This window comes from Colius striatus, chromosome 6 (assembly GCF_028858725.1).
Source record: "Colius striatus isolate bColStr4 chromosome 6, bColStr4.1.hap1, whole genome shotgun sequence".
NCBI lineage: Eukaryota > Metazoa > Chordata > Aves > Coliiformes > Coliidae > Colius > Colius striatus.
In genome coordinates, this window is record NC_084764.1 from 30,856,599 (window position 1) to 30,880,456 (window position 23,858).

Genomic DNA, 23,858 nt, shown 5'->3' on the forward strand with positions numbered 1-23,858 from the left:
TCAGCAGTCTTCAAGAGCAAGAAATCAATAGAGAACTCCAACTTTGGAATAAGCTGGCAAGGAAAACCAAGAGTCTACACATACGCAATTGGTAACAATATTTGCAACTGCAATCAAGTGTTTATCACTCACTTATAAACAGGAACTTGCAGCGTGATTTGAAAACTGTATAATTTTGTCTTTGTAAAATAAACCTACCTGAATTCCTGTGGATACTGTCTTACGAGCCATTCCACATCTATACAGTAGTTAAACTTTTTAGGAAAAGTCATAAAAAAAGAAAAAGCAGAGTTTGTCAGAGCAAAGAACTACAACAAAAAAACCTTCCTACATAAAGTCACCACTCAATACCACTTTATATTATACACAGCATGTTTTAAAAACAGGTGTATTTTTCAATTTCACTTACTTTCTTTCATCTCTCTTAACAATATGGGATTTAAGTTACTCAGAAACCCACATCAGTGTTCATAAAATTTAGCATACAGGAAAAAAAAGAATTGTGTACACATAGCACAGCTGCTTTGGTTCAAGAATCGTTTCTTTACCATGAATGATGGCAAAAACTTCTATGCACTAACAAAACAAATATCCTAGATTGCAAGAGTTTTCTTTCAAAAAGTCATTTACTTGCACATAAATATACGTTTTTTCAGTTGTGCATTCTCCAAAAACAGGAGAGAGAAAGCAGTCTTATAAAGGCCTGAATTCTAAGCAAAACATGGGATGATTTTTACATTTCAATAAATTCTTGTTCTGTTGAAGACATTTACAGTTGCCTCTGTATTTTAACAAAAATCCCTGCTAGTATTAGCTACATGACACAAACACAGGCTACCAAGTTATTAACCTTCAAGTAAAAAAAGCAAATGAAATCAATTTGGCAAACAGTAAACTCACCTGGGCAGAAGATACAAGAGTCCCAAAAAGAGGAGACAAAATATCTATTAAAAACATTAAAGTATAATTTAGTAAAAGAAGGTTCAAGTAAACATGTCTTACCTTCAACATTTTGACAACTTGTGCAAGTGTCAGATTGTTCACAAACTTAGTGTTACAGAGATAATCACAACTAAGTTTACTGTTCTGAATATTCAAGTCAATGATTCTCCTGAGAAACCCTAGTGCCCTTATTTTTATAGAATGTATTAATGGTCTTCAAAGTACAAAACAAGCTTTAATAACTCACTAGGAGAAAGACAAAGATGAAATGGAGAAAGGGACAATAAATTACTCTCTTGCCTACAGAGAGTAATCTGATTTTGCTGGTTAAACTAAGAAAAAAAAAGAAAAACTGCCCCTCCATCAGCTCAACTTACCAACTGACAGGACAACTACTCCTAAGAGAACAGGCCAAAAGCCACAACAAAATTCACAAAGAAAATGAACACATATAGCAGTAAAGCAACCGAGATCTCTGACACCAGGCTGCCATCAACCAATGCTCATAACGGAGCACATGAGATTAAAATTACAATCTTAACTGTGTAGGTCGTGAACCATTTGTCCTCCTTCAAAGAACTACAATTTTTTTCTGTCTCATTTTACTGTGTTTCTGCATATAAGTCTCTTATTAATGCTTGTTTATATGTCTGTCTTGAAATGTATGAGATTTCATTTCTCAATGAGGTGATGTTTACAGGTACGTCAAGCTGTTCTCTTTTATATCAAACTACAACTACATGGCACTCCTGAAGTATCAGTATTGTACACCACAGACTCCATTCCATTTTGACAACCTCATTTTTAATTGAGCTGAAATGGGCCTATGAATTCCAGCCACAGAACTTCAAAAGTACTATCTTAATATTGTATCCAGTAATAACAAATCACTAGCTCCAGTTAGCAGCATGAAGACAGGTGCAGACAGCTACCCAGGAAGGATGATTATACATCCAAGGAAAGCATCCCTTTAAGAGCCACAACAAGTGGTTTCAGTCAGATTAACTCACAGGGAAAGCAACAACAAGAAGCACCATACGGTTTGTCTTAGCTAAATGCACATTAGATTTTTGCAGCATAACTCAGAAGTTACAACAGTACCAGCAAATTAATGCTTTATACACCATACTGCTAAAAGAGAAAGGCAAAAGTGACAGAACCAGTTCCTACAATCTGCACATTTAGAACACGAAGGCTCAGCTACACTAACAAATACATACATTTAAAAATGCCCACAAATGAAAAATAAGTATTCTCTTGCAAACAAGTCTCCCAAAAACCACTCTTCACCTTTTATATGGAGGGCTCCAGAATTATAGCTCTGCTCAATTCCTCTGACTTTAGTGAGAAAAAATCTGAAAGGGTTCCCTCCATTCAACATATCCCAGGTATCTTGGGCTTCACTAGGTGTTTCACCATACTCCTCTGCCTTCGGACTCTCTGAGAGTTCATGATCTTTGAGAAGATTCAGAGGATGTTCTTCAGGTGAATCACATCTTTCTTCTTTCTGTGCTTCTTTATAGGCATGCTTTTCCTGATCCTCAGGCTCTTCATCACTACTAGAAAGACACCAGCCTGAGCCTTCTTGGCTGGTTCTCTGTTTTCCTGTTGGAGGTATTTCTGTAGAAAAACTTTTACTGCTGAGCTTCAGTGGAGAAGCTTTTCTCTTGTGAGCAGCTTTCCTAGCTTCAGAGCAGGGGTACTGTGGGCCACTCGTTCTGCCACGTGCAGCATCCAATAGTGAAGATGTAGATGGTTTTTCGCTGTCAGAATTTTCCTCAGTACTTTCATCACTGCTAGATACTGTCCATTTTCCATGTGCACCTTCCTGAAGCATCTTTCTGGGGATTAAAATACAAAACAGCAAACTAAAAAATGCACATTTTTACCACGATGAAGTGTTTTTTCCTTCCTAGTTGCCATTTGAATATTACTAGGGAACCTGTTTTTTTGCACTTAGCAGAATCTCCATACCATTTCTGCCTCGGGAAAGTTTTATAGTGTACAAAAGCTGATTTATTTCTGTGCCCAGGAAGCAAAAAACCCACGTGCAATTGGGAGCAACTATCAAGTGGGAAGAGGACAACGGGGAAATCTGCACATCAAAACCAGGCCAGGACAGCAGCCCGTACAGAAATGCGTTTCGAAAGTTAAAAGAGTGACTCGTATCATAAAGGTATTTCTCATACCGACTCTGTTGCTTACGGGTCTAGCGCGCTCTGGGGAGCGGACACAGGAGCACGGAGCCGAGCCCGGGACACCCTTCCCGACCCGCGCGGCCCGGGCCTCAAGCGTCGGGCGGGGCCAGGAGCGGCGCGCAGCAGCCTCTGGCCCCGCCCACCCACGGCCGCCGCCGGCCGTTCGGGGCCACAAAGCGGAGCGCGGGCCGCGGCGCGGAAGGCCCCAGGAGCCGCTCCCGCCCCGCAGCCAGGCGGCCCCTCCCTCCCGCGCCGGGACCCCGCCAGCCCCAGCGCCCCCCGCCAGAGCCCGCCCTGGCAGGGCAGCAGCTCACCTCTAGGCCTAGCGCCCAGGCAGCACGCCCGCAGCTGCTGATGGAGGGAAGAAGCCGGAGGGCCGCCTTCGCCCCGCCCCTCTCCCTCCTCCCGCGCCAGTGGCGCGCGCCTGAGTGTAGCCAATCAGCGCTGCGCTTGCCTCACGGGCGCGGGTGGTGGCGCGTGGGGACTCGGGGCCGTGCGGCCGCCCGCCGAGGTGAGGGCCTGGAGCGGCCCGGCACTGCCTGAGGGCCGTCAGTGGCCGTGCGGGCGTCGAGGGGCGCTCTGGCATCTCTCTCCGAGCTGGTCAGCCGTCCAAGCCGTCGCGTCGCAGTGACCTGCGTTAATCTAATAAGCCTTTATTTGACCTTAACATCAGTTTAGGGCAGGTGCAGTATTTGCATAATCATTCGTTCAGCTCGGTGTTAATTACTGTGTCTGAGGTGCCTTGCTATTGAGATAACTGTTTGATGACTTCGAGATGGGAGAGGAGAACAGGTGTAAAATTAATCTGAGTAAGAACATGTCTCGCTCTGATTGCGGAAAGGAACCATCTTAGTGTCTCTGTTTCATTTATTACAGGCTTATGACTGACTGTTGTCAACAAATAGTGTGTCATATCAGCGTGTGCTAAAATAGACAAGTTAACACCTAGAAACACATTGATGACATTTTGACCTTTTTTGTGCAGTTTTATTAGTACTTTTCTGAAGAGTTCCATGTAATGCTTCCTGAAACAATCTATATTCTGCAGTGCTATGAGGTTAATTGTTTTATTTTCAACCCTTGCTGAAGGTCTTTTGTGAGAAAAGCTCTTCGGTTTTGTATGTTATGTGCATAATCTTTAAGTATAGACTCAAAACAATATTTGTTTTCTAAAAGTACTTAAGAAATTGTGATGGCTGCTGACTATGCTTGCATTCTGGTTTCTCCTCATAGTTTCTATCTATGTAGTGACTTAACTGATAATTAAAGCCTGGTATTTTTCAAGCAAAAAGTTCAAGATCTTGCAGGAATTAATGTAATTTGGTTTCTAGAAGTCTGTACCATATATTCTAAGTTTGCAAAAAGCCTTTTCATAATAAGCACATAAAATGTAGAAGTAGAAAAGCATTACTGTAACTTAATAAAAATTTAAAGTAAATTGACTTGGTAATTTTCAGTTATTATAACAGTAGATGAATAAAGTTCTGATGGAGGTGTGACTGTAGCCTTAAACGGTTTTTTTCAATAGTATTCAGCAAGCCCCTATTTTATTCTTGGCATAACAGTTACTCAAAGTTACGGTCATGTAAGAAGTTACTGTTTTTTTAATGCAAATCACTTTCTTTCTGTAGGTTTTTGAAGTGTGCGATGAAGATAACAAAGCCAAATTAAGCAGAGAGGACTTCAAAGTTGCTGTAATAACATTTAATTATAAACCTTTAAAGGTATGTATATTTTCATTTGTGTTCTGAAGATCCAGCTTATGTAGATGTCTCACTATTGAGAGCTCTTACTTACTGGTCTGCACTAATTGGAGTGAATTACTATAGGTTTCTTAAACAGAAATACCTAGAAATTCTTAAAGTAATTTTGTTATCTGGGGGTATTTATTTCAAAAGAAAATAATCAAACCTCTACCTTTCCTGCTTCAGACTGTGGTGAGCAGGAGGATGCATTGTATTTCATATGTGTACAAGATGTATGAAATAAATGACTTACTGATCTTTTTATTGATCAATTATTGTTTTTTTGTTAGAGATATGCTCAATTTCTTTACCCACTGGTTTCAGTAGATGTGAAACTACCACGTGCCCGAATAATAAAACAGACATTCTCGAAAGTATAGCAATTTTTTTACTTCAAGGAATATTTTTAGTCTTGACTTCTCTGATATCAATCTATAGCTGTACAAAAATTTTAACTAAAGAAAGGTTTATTCAGAGAAATAATGTATTGCTGTCATGATCCCCTATTGTGTTGCAACTAATTTGGCAGAAGTTAAACCCCCTTGCTTTCCAACCTCAGATAGTTCTGGGTGGCTGGGCTTAATTCCTGTGTGATGTCCAATCAAAGAGGTTATCGTGATCAGGTTTGGTGTATTCTTGGGAACAGAGACTCAAAACAGAGTCCAGTGCTAAACCACTTTATTTTGCTCACAACAACGCTGTAAGAAGAGGGAGAGGGGAGAAAGAAAAGAGAGAGAGAGAAGTTCATAATTGTCACCACGAGTCCACAGCATCCCTAGAAAAGGGATCCTGCTAGTTTCATCTAATGATTGCTTTCTATAACATTGTTTCATTGCAGAGTCATTAAGTTCCTGCTGCTTTGCACATCCATGCTTTCCACTCGGTGGTGAGGCGCATGCCCAGTACCATCTCTGGAGGGTCCTGGAAAGTTCTGGAGAGTCTGAGCACCCTCCGCTCCACTTCTCTTCTGCTGACCCTGGACCCGGGTGCATGCACGGAGGCGATATTTTCTGGGACAGCAGGATGTGCATTCTGAGAGAAAAATATAAGCATCCTCAATGGGTAGAACCTCTTTGGTTGCTGCAGCCATGTGGTTCTGGCAGTTGAGGCATTAGTACCTTACAGTTGCATACTTACAGGAAGATACAGGACAAATTGTATGGCTTAATGTGGGTTCTGGAAGTTTAGGTTTCTGTTCTAGTACTGCAAGTGATCTCAGAAAGAGTATGAAGAACACATGTGCAAGATTCCAGAATGCATACACATATGTCTGTGAGTTTGCCTTTCTCATGGCATGTCAGTACAAGCTTGACCAATATACTATAAACTGTATTTAGCATAGAAATTATGCTTCATTCTTCTTCCGTAAGGACTGCTTGTGTGTATTTTTTTTTTCTTAATATATATTTTAGGAAAATAGTATTAACAAGCTCATAAACAAAATCTTGTCTATGATCATTTAAAGTAAAAAATACAGAAACATTTTATTACACTGAAAGTAGTCATCACTGATACATTTCATCTGTGGGTAAACATTTTCTCAATGAACTAGGGCCAAATCTAAAAATAACTTACACTCTGAAGGGAATCTTGACTGCTGAATTACAAATCTGAAAATGCTTAGCTTCCCCTTATCTATCTCTTTTTACCTTCATGCAAAAATGAGCTGTTCTGTTAAATTCCCTGAGTGTATCTTCCAGTATCTTCCACTCAAAACATGCTTAAGGCATTCAAACAAGAGCAGGTTTGGTGCATAAGTCACTGATGATTCCTTGGAAAGAGAGAAGTGGAGGACTCCTGAGAAGAGAGGAAGTACAGGCTTACTTATTTCTTACTGAAAAGATGCTAAGTCACATCTGCTGTGTCTCTAGGCGGTTCTGTGACCACCCGCCTGTAGACCATTTTAGCTGTGCAGCTGCACAAAATTTATTTTAAAACATTTGCTCTCGGACTGATTCTGTTGTCTAGTGGGTTTACTAGTTCCTTAAGTAGGCTTAGTTCCAGCAACTATTGGTCCTTACCCAAAGCATGCTTATTGTAAAGTACTGAAAGATCCCTGGGTAGACAGAAAGTGCGATTTGTGGCTTTTACTTTCATACATTGACTATGGTTTATGGCACAGCCACACCTTTTGATTTTGCTGATGACTGGGCCTTATAAGTGTTCCTTTCAACATCTGGGTAGCTTTTTGTCTAGTTCTGAGAAACAAAACTTTCTCTGGGCACCAGAGAGGAAGCAAACACTTAAGTTACAATCCTAAAAGTTGATTATTAGGATCCAGTTCTTGAACACATTACTGTGCATTTTACTTTGCTGTCAAAGTGATTAAAAGTAGAGGGTATAGTAACAGCCCCTGACCTGATCTAGGTGAACCTACTTCTGCAGGGGGATTGGACTAGATGATCTCTAAAGGTCCCTTTCAACCCCTACCATACTATGTTTCTATAAGTCAGTAAAAACAACCCTGACGAGCTTTTTCTGAGGAGTAGTGTGTGTATGTTACTTCTTAAGGTGAAACTGTTTCCTCGACTACATTACATGCTAACATAAATTTTTCAGTAGAAATGACAATTACTTGACATCATCAACTGCAATCAAGCAACTGCATTTTTAGTAAATTGTTGCCACATCTGGTTTTTTTTTGGTCATGTTTTAATTTATTCTGTAAATTAAAAGTAATACTGATTTTACCCACTAGATGTCATTAACAAACCCTTTACTGGAGAAAGTAAACCCTGTGAATTTGGATCACTTTCCTACTTTGCTTGCTTTTTCAAAGTGATTTGTTGAAAAACATTTCTATATTATTTTTTATAAAATATTACTTTTATGTTGTTGTTCATAGAAATTCTGAACCCAATACTGTTTTAAGTCAGGCTTTCTGAGACATGTAACTTTGAAAATGTGAAAATAGATTAACTTGATTATTGGACTGATAGTACATGTGCTATATAAAATATATCTACAAATATGATAATTCCTGATAACTAGCTGCATTGTGGGAATCATGTGACACTTTTTGTTTAATGTTTTGTTCAATGATCCTTTTCCCCAAAATTATTTGAACTGGTCTAAAGTACTCTCATATTTCAGTGATCTTTCAGCTAGCTCACTGCACATTCAGATGTTAAGTGTTGCAATTGGAAAGTGTACTGCAGGGATAGTAATGGTGAAAATATGTCATTTCCCAAGCTGAAATTTCATTTCTGGTACTGTGGCTTTCAGATCTAAATAAAAGTACTCTCTACACTGTGTGTAGGAGGCCAGACTCCACAAAATTTCCAGTCTTTTCCCTGACTTCCTACTTTTGGGTCGGGACACCAGCAGGTCGGCATCTGCTGATGAACAAGATGCCAACAGCAGGGCACCTGACATCCAGAGTAGAGAACAGTAGTGTGAGCTGAGGGCTGCTTACAACTTCCAGCTGCTCTTCTGGAATAGCTTACCAAAGCTTTCCAAAAAGGGACTCCCTAGTCTATTTGTGTACATGACATACTTTATGTGAAAATTGTTGCAGGCCAATGGAACACGTTGTCTTAGGTTAACTGTTCGTGGCATGTTTGCTGTGTCTTTTCTTCATAATGGAGTACGATTACGTTGCACTAGAAGCTGTTAACATATCGTTTTCTCTCATAGGAGTTGTCTCAGTGCTGCAACCATGCCCAGTCTTGTATTCTAATAAGACATATGCAAGAATTTGGATTCATAACCACTCAGTCATGCTAAAAAGCACTATAAATATAGCTTGAAGTGGACCTCAGTGGTTTCTTGGATGTATGTTCCATTTCTGTTTCTTACGTGATTCAAGTTACTTTTCCAGTGGTCTCTCGGTCACCTCCCAATTCAATTCTGAAAAGTAAATTTTTTGTTTCATCATGTTTAGCTTTTTGCTGTTGTGCTATTAGTGAACCTTGGTGATACACTAACATTAGTGAATAGAAGTGAATCTTGGTAACAAAATAATCAACATATGTCACTTCTGTTTGTGAAGTAATTATCCTATTGAAAGACGGTAAAGGAGATACATAGTACATAATCAGACAGTAGTAGATTGGTTTTAGGATAGTTGTAGAAGCTGGAGGATGCAAACGGTTTTTTTCCCCATTTCCTTCTCATTTTTTTGTTCTCTATCTTTTTCTTAAAGTTTTTCATTTTAGACAGGTTTACCAAATGAATTTTGATCAAACTAGGTTTTAGGATATAGTCTCCAGTCTGAATATTGAAATATAATGTTCTTTCATTCTTTAAAGGAACTATCAAATTTGGGGACTGACACTCTCAACATTAATTTTTAATATTATAGTTCCTTAGTGTGTAGTTGAACTCCCATCTGTATGAAGTTAAGCATGTTTGTTTACATATACTTAGTTTAAAGTTTGGATTTTGATTAGGATTCTATTAGGACTAAATATACACTTATCTTACTGGATGAAAAAAATTACCTGAAAGGAGTTTGTAGCAAGGTGGATGTTGATCTCACCCAAGTAACAAGCAATAGGAAAAGAGGAAATAGCCTCAAATTGCACCATGGGAGCTTTAGATTGGATATTAAGGAACAATTTTTCACTGAAAGCAGTGTCAAGCTTTGGAGCAGTCTGCTCAGGGAAGTGGCTGAGTCACCATCCCTGGAGGTATTTCAAAGATGTGTGGATATAGCACTTCAGGATGTGGTTAATGGTCAGACTTGACAATCTTAAAGGTCTTTTCCAAGCTAAGCTATTCTATTGTTCTATAATAAACTGACCGTGGCTATTAAATGGGATCATATGATTTCATCTAGTTTTGTAATATTTTTAGTGCTTATATGTTACATTTATCTTGAACTTGATTCTCAATGTGACATTCCTCAATAACAGCATTATATCAATTAGTGATAGGGAAAAGTAATTAGTAACCTTTCATGTTCAAGTTGGTAAGTGATCAGAAAGGTTCTATCAGGTTTTTTGATACTATTCTGCTGTTTACTTGGGCAAACACTGGAGTCTTATGCCCCAGTTCAATAAATATCTCTGTAACAATCCACTTGTTCCTGTAGTTGTGCTTGGGGTTATTTTGTCCTTGAACTTACCAATAATGCCTGTACGTCTGTTTTTGAGGTCGTGTTGTAAGTCTTATTGGAGAGGTGATCCATGTAAAAAATGAAGCAGCAAAATGAAGTGACGCTTTCATTATTAAGTTCTCACATCCCTTTCACCACATGGCCCCACAAGTATTTGTATCAATGCATTTGAAGGGAATTGTGGTGGCTGGTTCCATTTATTCTAGCATTGATCCTAAAACCCATGTTCATTAAACCACACCCTTACTTATAAATCTTTACTTTAGTCAACAAATAAAGTAAAGAATTGGATTTTTTTTGGAGAGGGGAACAACTGGATAGGAATGCCTGAAGGAAAAATGTAATACCCGATTGACTTGAATATTTTTTTTAAGACAAACATTTTATATGTTGAGATAGCTTTACAGACTGTTCTAGTAGCAAGTAAATTGCCAGCTCTCAAGATCAATGAATAGGCAGCACTGTATTATAGGTGTCATTCTGTAAAGGGAAAATTGTATACTATAATTACTCTGAAAGAGAAAAAATAAATGGATGGATAGCTTGTATTGCTTTTCATGGTTTCACTTCCATAGTTATCCCATTGAATAGAAATCTGTTCATGCAGGCAAGTTCAGTATGTTTAGCAATCTCTGTTATTAAAGAAATTGTGTATGTATAGAACCTGGCAGTTGAAAACAGCAAGACTGTTATTCTGGAAACTGAGACTGTAACAGTCCTTAATATGTAATTTTTTTTCCAAGAAGAAACAAGGAAAGGAACACTGGAAATCTGTAAGATTGGATTTTAAGATTCAAATTGAGACAGCAGGTGGAGCTGAAGGAGTTGTGCTTTTGAACCACTGCAGAAAGAATCGAATATGAATGAATCAAAAGAAAGAGAAGTCCAGAGCTTTTGTTATGTTATTTGATAAAGAAAAATCCCTGCAGGATACAGTTATGTTGCTTCCTAAAGAAAACAAAATTGTTTAAAATGAGCATATATAGCAGAAAGATATGAAAAAAATAATATTTGTCTGTGTTCATTGAGCTGAAGTGGGATATTCTTTTGCCAAAAAATCCGCAGAATTTATATTCCAGGGCCTTTGCATGAGGGGCAGATTTTTGTTTCTTAATTTTTATGTTTTGCTTTGAGTTTAGAAGAATTGGTCAATTAAGAACTCACAAACTAGGTTTGCATTTCAGTTTCTTTCATTTTTGGTTCATTAAAAGGATATGATAAATGCGCAAGTAAAGACTTTCATGTAGTATAAATGAGGAATAACCAATCATTGCATTCAATATTATTATGAATTTCATAGGAATCTATATCAAAGGTTATAGATTATCTCACTCACTGCTAGGAATAATGCCAGATAGATTATTTATACAGCATGGATCTTTATCCATGGCATGCAAGTGCTATTGACTTAGAAAAGTCCGTGGTTCTCTCCAGTGCAAAGAAACATGAGATGGCAGGTAACAAGAAAAAAAAAGCAGAATTAGATAGAATTATAGAAAATATGTACAAAAATTTAAATTAAATGTTTCATTGTAATCTTACTTTGAAAGCTATTATTTCTTTTCTGGTTTTGTGTTTATTGATTAAAAATATTCACAATTAGTAGACAATAGTGATATATGTTTTTTATGAGGAAAATAAAACTGACTTTTTTTCAGGGACATTTATTTGTATTTCATATTTTTCTAGGTCTATTTGAAACTTTTTTACACCTCATGAATGCAAAGAAGGCTGTACAGTTATACAGTCCTGAAACTAGACAAATATTTACAGCTTTTGATGTGGAAGGTAAGGTTTTCCTGATAAATATTTGGAGTATTAATTTAATTCTTAAACAATTAAACAAAACAGAATACCTAAAGGAAATCACCTGGATACTGCAAAGTTAGATAAAACAGTACAGACTAACAAAGATCATGATGATATTTCTATAAAGTCAGGATAGTAGGCTGCAGTGTCATAGATGGTAGCTCTGGATTGTCTGTGGCACTATGAGCTCCGCCAGCTGTTAGAGGAAAACTATAGCCATTCACCTTACCTATTCACTGTTACTGCCTCTCATTATTTCTCTTACTTAATGTATGTCCACTCACTTATGCCAAATATTTTACGAATTTCTGTCCCTGGTGATGGCCAAAGGTCTTTTACCTCTCATGACAGACCAAAGAGGAGAGACCAAAGAAACAAGGATTTTTTTCTTATTCCTGTTGGAAGTAGATGTGATTCTTTTTGATTCCTCCTAGACAGCAGAGTTTCTCTCATCATGAAACTGAAAAAAAGAAAACATCAGGAGCCTCTGAGCTCATGGACGTTCAGGTGATCCTTTTCCTTCCTGATCTGAGATAGGACTATGGTCCTTGAAAAGAGGGAAAGTGAAACATGGCAGATCAGATGCTGGGATGATTAGCAACCATTCAGCCTTTTACCTTGAACTTAAAGTAGCTTTTGAAGTGTTATTTTTAGTGACTTATTTCAAAGGACTTGACTGTTTCAAGCACTGTGTGTGCATTTGTCTTGCTGTCTGCTGCACATAATTTGCGATAGCCCTGTTTGAGATAGATTATGAATTCACTTCTAGAGCCAACTGGAAAATAACATAAGTGATTAATCATTTGATATTGCTCTAATATAATGTATTCAGGGTCTGAGGTCTGCAACAGAATTAAACTGAAGGAGAAATTTGTTATGAAAGAGATTTTTTTGAAACATGATGCTTAGAGTAACAAAGAGGTCAATGAAAATGAAAATATGCTCTAAAATATTGCAAAATTAAGTTTCAAATCTATCAAAGTCTTATAAATCTGATATTTTCCGTTCAAAACATCTACTTTTGAAATTAAGAGAGTTGTAGTTGTAGGCACAGTACTTTTGAACAGGGGTCACAGTGACAAAAATCAATTATCAGTATAAAATCAGTCTTAGACTTTTAGTCTATATAATGTAGCCATCCTAAAATATTTTGTGAATATAGTAACTTAAATTTCAGAAATGTGAATTGATAGGCTCATATGCAAATTTAATTCTATTAAGTACTTTAAAAAAAACTCCTTAATTTATACTATTTTTTCTCTTCACTAACCTTCATATAAAAAAGAGAGAATTTTTGTCTTTTGAAGACTTCAAGAGGGCCTTCAATTCTGTTTCTCCTAAGTTATCTGAGAAAACCTGGAGTCTTCAACTACGATCAGATTAACAGAGATCCTTATTCCTTGATGTCAGGTTTTTCGTAGTATATATCAGTTAATTGAAAAGATTAGATTCTGTCATGCAGCTGAAGATAGAAGCTTCAGTTCTTTACTATTTCACTGTCTTTAATGATAAATAAATATAAATAACGTGTAAATAATATAATTAGTACAATTTGTCTAAACAGAAATAATAAAATAATAATTGTAATTAAAATAATAACTATAACCAGATACAGAAAGTAACTTGTTGCTTGTACTGTTTCTGAAGAAGCCTAAATTTATTTGCTTTTACATTTTCTTCCTGTAATCAGGAAATCTGCATTCAAGAGCTCTCTTGAATAATTCAGTTAAATTATATAGCGCATATTGCAAGGCAGTATTGGTGTGATTTACCGGAAGGCAGGATTGACTCAGAAGTGAAAGGATAAAATTTTGAAAGTAATTTGTAGGTCATAAAAAAATTGATCTTACCTCTGCAGTTACCAGTAAACATTGTTCTCAAAAATGTTTTGGAAAACCTTTCATTGCAAGATGTAAAACTTACTTTTTGTGATGTAAATGATTTGTTTGGAAGTAACTCAGGCATTGAGAAAAGTCCTTCAGTTTTGATGCCATGGTATCAGACAGCCTTTGGAACACCATCTTTAAAAGATGGAGCTGAATTTTGGGGCATTTTTCTTCTATGCAGCTATCTGGAGTTATGGTGCGAAGCATTATAGCAGAACAGGAATTGGTCTGTACACCTTTGAAGCCACTGACACACAATAACAAAATAAAAGTATAAAGTGACTAATGTCTTGGATGATAATCTTGTGGTTTGGCACTAAAGATGTAATATCTTTTGCTGAGAGTAATCATTTTAAGAAGGTTTGGAAAGTCATGTGATATATTTTTCTTGATGTCTGGATTTTTTTGGTATATTGTCAAGAAATAAATAGGAAAATATACGTAGAATAACTTGAGGTGTTGTCTTTTAAAATTTTTTTAAAGGATTTCTAAAATTTTAAGGACTTCTGTGAAAGACTAAATGGCCTATTTTGTTGTCCCAGTGATTTAAATGTTTTTCTTTAATATTAACATTTTTTTAGGTTGGAAAAGCATATGTAGTTGCTGTTGATATTGTTTTATTTTCCATTTTTAGATGTTTTTTCATTGTCTTCCTCATTTGAAAAATTGTCAAATAAGTGCAGACTTAGCTGCCCATTATAAAATAGTTCTGAAAACTCTTGGCTTATCCTCAGTCAATGAACCTCCTCAATTTCAAATTCAATTATAATCACAATGAATTTAATAAATGAAGCAAAGTTCAACCAAATGTTACTGTATACTGTGTATGTAGTAAAGAAGATGTGTCCTTATCAACAATAACTCTAATGATATATCTCTAAAATCATAGTCCAGCAAATGAAACTTGAGATTGCATATTTATGAACAAGGTATGAACATGAAAAAAAAATAGGGAAAAATATTTTTCTTGAAAGAAATTACACAGTAGTTTTGTGCAATCAACAAATCTCTTTGGGACTGAACAGGCCAAATCAGCTTGCAACTCATCAGAATTGTAATTTGAAATCAGTTCTGAAGCCTCTTTTAGGTACACATCCTTTTTTGGATATTTTTTGGTATTTCTTGTATCTCTTGGTGTGAATGTTGAACTTTATGTAGGGAAGGACTTTTGTCCTATATAATTGGATTAAACCTGTATATAGAAAAAGCCAGAGGAAATATTTTATATTAATAAAATTTGATATTTTATTAATATAGGAAATCGTAAGAAGCTTCAATGTATTTGTGACACAAATCAGTATTACAATGGGTTGTTAAAACAAACAATGTATATAATTATATATGTGTAGATGTGTTTCTTGTCCTCTCTTTTTTTGTACAGTGATTAATATTGTTTTGTGTTAAGTTTGTGTTAAGACTTTACAATTCATATACCTATAAGATGTTTAGCATCTTTACATGTGATGACTCAAAGTGAGTTCTTAAACTACATCTATATTAACAATACAGCACATAGGGATCAGGTCTGTAGAATAAGAAGTTAGTGCTATGCATCTGTATGACATTCTGTGAGGGAGTTACTTGGACCAATTCTAATCTGGGTAACAGACTGAATGATTTCTAGAAGTTTGGGTGCATGCCATCTCTCAGTTTCATGTCATCTAGAAGGAATGCAGTTTGCATACTGTGATCACTGTGATGTTAATCATAGTACAATCAGTGGGGAAGACTAGAAGATTCAACTTAAAAGAATCTTCCAAATCTTAAATAAAACATCATGGCATATTGAGATAAGGAAAAAAAAATAGCAGAGTTGGTATTCAGAGTTTCGTGAAATTGTTCTATGAAAAGGTGTTTTTATGTTTTTCATAAAACTTTCACCTTGGTGGAAGTGCCATCTCCAAACCCTGTCAGGTACCCGTGGGTTCCTTTAATTTGGAAGTTTGCATGTATTTTATTCTTATACTTGAAATGAAGTAAATGTTACAGAATGAGCTGAATCTGTGATTAGTGTCACAACCACTAAAAGAAAAGGGAATAAAAGAGAACTAGAAAAAACCCCAAACCTAAAGGTGTAGAAATATACTTAGCTTCTCTACTTACCATACAGAGCAGGGCATTGTTTGTTTTCTACTATAGAGTGTAATTCTGAACATATTATTGGACATAAAAATGAAAACAAGAATACTCAAGCTATGAAGAACACGAGGAAGGGCAAATATCAATAACTGATTTTCATTGGGAATGAGGGATCCCACTGAAGTAATTTAGCTTTCAAATCGACTTGATTTGTAGGTATACGAAATGCTCATAATGAGTCACCCATACTTGTTAAATTGATTTTAACAAAGTAGAGGATTGAAAACAGGACTACTGTATTTAACATTCATATATTTTATTAATGTTAAAGTAGTCTTGAAATGTTTAATATAGTAAGAAGCGAAAGAATAATGGATTATTTTTCTAATGTACTTGCACAAAAACTGATATGCTCAAAGTCTTATTGTGACTACCAAGGAGATGTACCTGATACATAAAGCCAAAAATTTATTGTTACTATGTAGAATCTTAGCAATCCATTAGAAAATCATTAGTGGTACAGATTTAATAATTGCAAAAAAAAGGAAAGAAAAGGAAAAAAAAAATAATACTATGCTACAAAAAGTCTCAATGTGGTTAAACGTTATTTTCCTCCTAACATCTACTCCTGTTGTCATTCTCAATCTTTTACTGTCCTTCTTGATCCTGAGGCTGACAGATTCAAGGCAAGCATGGCAGGGTGAATTGTAATTATCCTGATTTCTTCACCAGGAGAAGTATGGTATTCATATTGATGTTGTCTTCTCTCTCACTCTAGTATCTGCTTTGAGTCATTTTTACATGTTTTCCAACACAGTTTACATGTTCCTTTTTCTTCATTGATCTGCAAGCCCACATTGCATCCCAACTTACTAGATATAGCACATATTGCCTACTAAAGGTAATTTGTTCGTTGCTCTCTCTGCCATCCATAAAATCACTTTTGTACAGCTCCCGTGTTTGCATTTCTTTGACCATTGGTGAGTTGTTTATAGTCTTGGTCCTCCAGTATGGCCTATATCGTTACATCACTTGTCTGTCCTATATGCAGTATCTTTACATCTGAAGGCCTCTGTTATCATGCCATATCTGTATCTCTCTACACTCTCTACACAAGCCTCAGTCCTCAGACCTTGCAAACTCATACAGGGTTTGTGGCCTGTATGAGCACGAGCAATGACTGTATCATGAGCAATGACTGTATCATGAGCAATGACTGTATCACGAGCAATGACTGTACTGTATTTACTGGAATACAGGGCTATGAAGCTTTATTTCAATATTATACATTTATGAAAGAATATACAGAGATGTAATTAATTAATTAGTATTGGTAGTAGAACTTCAGGATGGGATGATGTTAAATGCTCTGTTTTATGAAAGAAAAAAGGCACCTCATTCAGCAGTGTTTCTTAGTAGGTGGGTGGTTTGGTGCTGATGTTTTTCTTGATTCCATGGGAGAAGGACCAAATGTAAATATATTTTCATCTCATACTGATAAAATAATACTTACTGTATAATTTTTTTTTTTTTCCTGAGGGATTGTTTTCTTACAACTGTCTGTAATATACTGCACTTAGCTATTGCTAAAGTTTCCAAAATGTGAATATTTTCAGTTTATATTTTACTGTATTAACTGACTATAATCTTTCCTGAACAATAGTGTAATATTTATCATTTCTGACCTAATATTGCAGCTGTATTGAACAAAATGCTCAAGTACTTATCATGCACTTGGTATGCTCTTGATTAAAATGCCATTGTACCATAAAAACTCAACATTCTTGACACAGGAGCTGCAGGAGTACCTCCTAAGGTAAATGTTGCAGTGATATGTTCTTTTATGAGGGAGCTCTTTAATGGGTAGCACACACAAGAATTTATTTATAGTAGTGCTACTGTTCTGCATGTAGCTACATGGATATGAAATGTGATAAGTCCTTTGCAATAATAATTTATGATAAATGACTGTAAGTGAACATGTCTTTCAAAGTGGAATTGAAATTCTTGTAAAAATATTTCAAGTATTGTTTTCCTTTTTTGTTGTGAATGTGTCATATTCAAATTATACAATATTAATTACTGCTGCTGAGAAAATAATTTTCTTAGCTGTGCCATTTGTTTAGAAAAAATAGGTTATTTGTATGCTAAATCCTTAGACCATGATAATGGAAGTAGTAATGGAAATAAGCTGAAAACCAATCACATGTGAATGTGAGTGAACCCATGAATTATGAAAAATGTCTTACAAACCAAAAGTGGACAGAAAGTCTCATACAGTTTTTAAAACTAGCAAGCATAAATCAGATCTTAAGGAAGAAAAGAAGGCATTCATGATCTGCATTTTATGCTGCTATGCCTATAGATTGATAGGATCACACACTAGAGGTATATTAGTACTTCTGTATGTATTGGTACTTTCCATACAAAAAAGATCTGATTGTCTTATATTTCTTTCATGTAATTATCTAGTAATAAGAAAATAACCTGGTTTTTGGAGCCACCCCATGGAAAAAATCTTACGCTCTTTTATGCAAGTTTGATTTATAGACATGTACTGCAGAGCACAGTGAATATGAGACATTCATCTTCCTATGGCTAGTTGCCATGGAAACATAGTACACAGTACAATGTCATTCCAGCTCTGGTGATGCCTGCAGTAGTTTATTCCTTTGTTGTTCTTGTTTCTTAAGCAACTGTGTTGCAGCCTTTCATATTATCACACTTCGTCACCTACAGAAGTCTTTTTCCCTTATCTCCTGAGAACCATCTCTAATAGAAAAGATCCATTTTTTGTCTACCTGTGCATATCAGTGTATGTACTTTTTTTTCCAAATCATCCGTTAAAAGCTTGTCCCATGCCCACAAACAATATACCATTGCCTTAAAACTGGTAAAAGAAGATGGTAAATCTGATAAAGCATCAGAGTGTAAAGGAAGTGGCTCAGCATCTTTGCTTGCTATGTCCTATTAGGGACTGGAGTTAAAGCTGTTTTTCTGTAGTGAGTATCATACTCAGGAAGACAGAAATTAAAAATAATCCAGCAAATTCTCCTACCCATCCATAGCTGGCATTTTTTAGTTGGACAAAAATATAACAGCTGTCTTACAATACCCACTCTGTTTCATCCTTGTGAGATAAGAAATGAGAGGAACTGAAAAAAAAAAATGTCCTCATGATTAATCTAAAGAAACACTAAGGGTGTTCAGGGAGACAAGAGTCAAACTGAATAGTTTTTTATATTGAGAAGCTGTACCCTAACACAAGTTCTTTTTCAAGGCAGTACCTATTTTGTGATTCCTTAAACAGGGTACCAATACACAATTAAGGCTGTATGTGTCCCAGGTTCTGCCTAAGTAAGGTGATACTTTTTGAGAAAACATGTATGGTTGAAAACATTTTGTAGAGAGTGCTGAGTTAACATCTAAAGATAGATATCTTTTTGGGTAATATTAATCATGAGGCTTGATTGCTTTTTTCCTATCTATAACTCTGTTACAAATTTTGTAATCCAGTTATTTAACAATATACTTTGCTACTTGTGGTGGGCTGACCCTGGCCAGCAATTAAACACCCAGTCACTCACTAGCTGCCACAGTGCTACAGTGAAATGGGTCAGATAATCAGAAGAGCAAGAGCAGGAAAACTCATAGGTTGAGATAAGGACAGTTTAACAAGTGAAGCAAAGCTGTGCATGCAAGCAAAGCTAATCGTGGAATTTTTTTAATCACTGCTTCTCATTTGCAGGCCACAAACTTCCCCTCCTTCTTTGTCCTTTCCCCAAGCTTTTATTGCTGATCGTGATGTCATAGAATCATAGGATGGTTTAGGTTGGAAGGAATGTTTAAAGATCAGCTAGTCCGAAGCCCCCTGCCATAGGCAGGGATATCTTTCACTCGAGTCAGTCAATCGTAAGATACAAATCTACAGAAAATGGTGCATTGTCAGCTCAACTACTCACAAAATTGTTTTTTTAGTATGATTTATAACTACTGTATTCTTCTGTTGTGATAGTTCTCTCAGAAGTTTGAAAAGCATAATGCCTTAAATCCTGAAATATTTAATAATATAAGATTATTTCTGAACTTTTTAGGTGTAGCCACTGATTTTTTCTTAAAATCTTTGGTGTATTGTGTAAATTGTCTTAAAAGAAGTTTGATGACAAGAGGAGATTCCTTTGTAATCATGGAATCCTAGAAAAAAAATAAGGTTATGGATACCCTTGACTATGAGCTGCATCTTTTGTTTTGGTACATCAGTGATACTACAGAAGAGTATTCTTCAGTACATAAATTTGTATGACAATAATGAAGCACAAGAGGCAATTTGTACAAATTGTGTCAGAGGAAATTCTGTCTGAATACAGGAAACAAAAATCTTCATTGTTGAAGAGAATTAACATTGGAATAGGCTACCCAGAGATGTGATGGAGTCTCCCTTCCTAGAAAGGCAATGCTCAACTTGACAGGGTCTTGGGTAACTGAATCTAAGGCCCTACTTTGAACATAACTAGGTGATCTTGAGAAGTCCCTTTGAACCCAGAGTTTTGTATGACTCTGTGCTTCTATGATTTCTATTACAGCTCAAGAACCTCAGAAGTCAGAGACTATTCAGTAGCACTTGAGAGACTTAACTAGGGACTAGGGTCACACATTGCACTAGGTGATATAAAATAGTTTCCTTCCCAGATCTTCTCAGTTAAAATCATACATATAAGAAGCAGTATGTTCCTGAACCTGAGTTCCTCTCATCATCTTAGAGAAACAAACTATGTTTCTCTGTGTGCTAAGGACATTTTGAGAATGCAACACCTCCACACTTTTAAGACCTGTGGCATAGATCTCAGTTAGACAGAGATATGGGACTGATTATCCTTAATGGTTTTGGAAAATCATTTTAAGACTCAGAAATGTGTGCACCTGTCAAGACACAAACTGGAACGGTAAAAAAGAAGTCAGTGTGCCAAAGCAATGCAATCTTCTGCATTAGATTGAGTTGGATTACTATCATGTGGATCAGTAGTCCATGTCAGGCCTGAGGCTATGTGAGGTAAGATGTGTCCTGTGCCAAAAAAGATAAATGGTGTTTTTTTCTCACAAGAAAGATTGTCTAGTGTGACTATTTGTTGAGGGAACAATATAGCTAAAAGAGTGATTGAGAGTGCTTCACTGATGTGCTCTAGATAAAATTTCAGTGCTGCATTGTTTGTAATTTGAATCAATAGATTTTGTTGACTTTATAACCAGTTCTTTTAACAAATTCTTTCTATGGATTTGTGGTCTGTATGTCTTTCATTGCTTTTTCTCTTACAAATACAGTGCTTCTAAATGTAAGAAAGAGCATATGTGGCTTTCACACAGAACTTCAGTGTAATTCCTGGGGAGCTGGTACAGAGAAAGCTCTATTCAATCCATTGATTCAGTGGAGTCAAGAGGATTCAATTTCCTGTCATTGTGGACAATTTTTAGATATTCCAAATAAAATGCTGGCCATTTAGAATTCTTTGTTAATATCATCCTTGAGTGCTCAGGGTACTTACCTGACACAAATTCTGGAGAAACGTACCCTCTTGTGGTGTTGTTTTGTTTGAAAAGAGCTTTCTGTGAAAAGGCCTAATTTCCCCACTCCAGAGACTTCCTTCTCTCAGAGGTGACCAGATACTGTGGCTTCAGATTTCTTCAGGCTGTGATTGTATACTGTAGGAGTTGCAGGAAGGGTAGTTGATTCACACTAAATTCACTGTTTCCTTGATAAACAAAAAAAGATATTTCATAGTAATTTCTCACCCCATTAGTGTTTGTTTTCTAGAGTCTTAGTCTTACAATTTTGAATTCCTGCATCCCATCCTGCCTCATCCCCATGAAGCCTCAACTATTTTTTTCCTAATTTTCTTTCATTGTTTATGTTAGTTTTTAACTAGGAATACTGTTGTTATTCCCATATTTCTCTAAAGCAACATTCTTTTTCCTAGGGATCATGTCACACTTTAAAAAAAAATTTCAATATTTGAAACTATTAGTTTCCTATATGAAAACAGGAACTGTCACTGTCCGGATTCTGTATCCTTGAGTTGTGCAACAGCTGTAATTAAATTCTCTGCATTGAACATAGACTCTTCTAAATCAGTTCTTTTTATTTCTTTATTTTCACAGCCTAGCCAAGGCTGTTGAGGGTTCAAGTTTTCAATTCCGACATCACACGAATCTGCATCTAAGTAATTTGATGTGGCCTTTTTTCATTATTATTTGTATTTGAATTCAGACAGATGTTAACAGGACAAAATGAGCAGAGGAGCCTTTTGTCAGAATCTGGTGTATGGCTAATGCTCTATGTTCTTTGTTAGGACCACTTGGCATGACAGTCTTTCCATCTTGATATAGGAAATGTTGTGTATATGCAGTATGAGTACTGCAGATGCATTCAATCTACTCCCAAATACTCCCAGGTATTTAACGAGTACTAAATGTCTGAAAAATTCATTCAACAATTTTTATCATGGTTGTTTCTCTTTTGAGATTTTTTCCTCCAGGTTAATAATCAATTACCAATAGGCTTTTGAGCTTGGAAGCACATTGCTGATGTCCAGACTATTGGTTAGTTCCAAAGCAGAGATTCACCTCCTCTTTTCCTTCCCCAATTCCAAATTTGTGCTGACAATCTGGAATTCACCAAGACTTCATAACTAGATGGAGTTGTGGTTATTATCCACTATGGAGTCTCTTATACACATTGAAGTGCTTTTTTGACAGAGTTTGATTAAGCGTTTGAATCTTATACGAATTCTGAAAGAATCGGTTTGGGAATTGCAGACCAATATCTACAAAAGTTTTGCTGAGTTATAGTTCACTCATGTACACAGTATGGGCAATAAACAGGAAGAGGTGGAGTGCACCAAGGGAAGTGGGACATCGTCACTATTATGGAAATGTGTGGGGATGAGCCACACAACTAGAGTGCAGCACTGGATGGCTACAGGCTCTTCAAAAGGGATAGGCAGGGCAGAGGAGGTGGAGCCTTCTGTGTCAGGGAGTCTCTTTACTGTTTAGAGGTTAATGATGGTGAGGATAGGGTTGAGTGCCTATGGGTAAGAATTAAGTTGAAGGACAACAAGGGGGATATCGTAGTAGAGGAGTCTGTTATAGACTATCCAGCCAGGATGAGGAGATAGATGAGAGGGTCTTTAGGCAGCTGGGAAAACTTTTGTGATTGCTGGATCTTGTTCTTATGGGGGACTTCAACCTAGCGAATGCCTGCTGGGAATGCAAATAGAGCAAAGAGGAGACAATCCAGGTTTCTAGAGTGTATGGAGAATAACTTCCCCACATAGCTGATGAGAGAGCCAACGAGGGAAGGAGCCTTGCTGAACCTGGTGTTTGCAAACAAAGAAGGTCTGGTGGGGGACATGATGATTGGAGGTCGCCTAGTGCAAAGTGATCATGAAATGATTGAGTTCTCAGAGAAGCAAAGAGGAGGATCAGCAGAACTGCCACCTTAGATTTCTGGAGGGCAGACTTGGAGTTGTTTAGAAAGTTGGTAGCCAGTGTCCCTTAGGAGACAGTCCTGAAGGGCAAAGGAGTCCAGGAAGGCTGGACATTCTTCAAGAAGGAAATCTTAAAGATGTAATGTCAAGCTGTCCCCATGTGCAAGCAGGTGAGCTGGTGGGGCAGAAGACCACCCTGGCTGAACAGGGACCTTCTACTGGAGCTCAGGAGGAAAAAGAGAATCTATGATCTCTGGAAGAAAGGGCAGGGAATCCAGGAGAACTACAAGGATGTGGTGAGGTCATGCAGGGAGAAAATTAGAAGGGCCAGGGCTCAAGTAGAAGTTAAGCTTGCCACTACTGTAAAAGACAATAAGAAAAGTTTCTGCAAACATTAGCATCAAAAGGAGGCCTAAGGGGAATCTTCCCCCTTTAATGGATGAAGGGGGAAACCTAGTGAGCAAGGATGAAGAAAAGACTTGAGGTACTTAATGCCTTCTTAGTCTTCAATAGTAAAACCAGCTCTTCTATGGGCACTCATCCACCAGAGCCAGAAGACAGGGCTGGGGACAGACTGAAGCCACCTTAGTGCAAGGGGAAATGGTATGTGACTTCCAGCTCCACCTCAACACACATAAGTCAATGGGGCCAGACCGAAT

General features: G+C 36.9%; 1 protein-coding gene across 2 annotated transcripts in view; it reads right to left on the reverse strand.

Annotated features, from left to right (window-relative positions):
* Positions 1-3,529, reverse strand: part of TDP1 (tyrosyl-DNA phosphodiesterase 1) — a 49,533-nt gene extending 46,004 nt beyond the window's left edge. For both annotated transcript variants that reach the window (XM_061998063.1, XM_061998061.1), the window contains exons 1-4: positions 3,455-3,529; positions 2,233-2,783; positions 901-944; positions 199-254 (exon numbers count right to left, since the gene is read on the reverse strand). In XM_061998063.1, the coding sequence (XP_061854047.1) occupies positions 199-254; positions 901-944; positions 2,233-2,779 (647 nt within the window). In that variant the 5' untranslated portion in view covers positions 2,780-2,783; positions 3,455-3,529. The remainder of the gene's footprint in view (positions 1-198; positions 255-900; positions 945-2,232; positions 2,784-3,454) is intronic.
* Between the last annotated feature and the right edge of the window lie 20,329 nt (positions 3,530-23,858).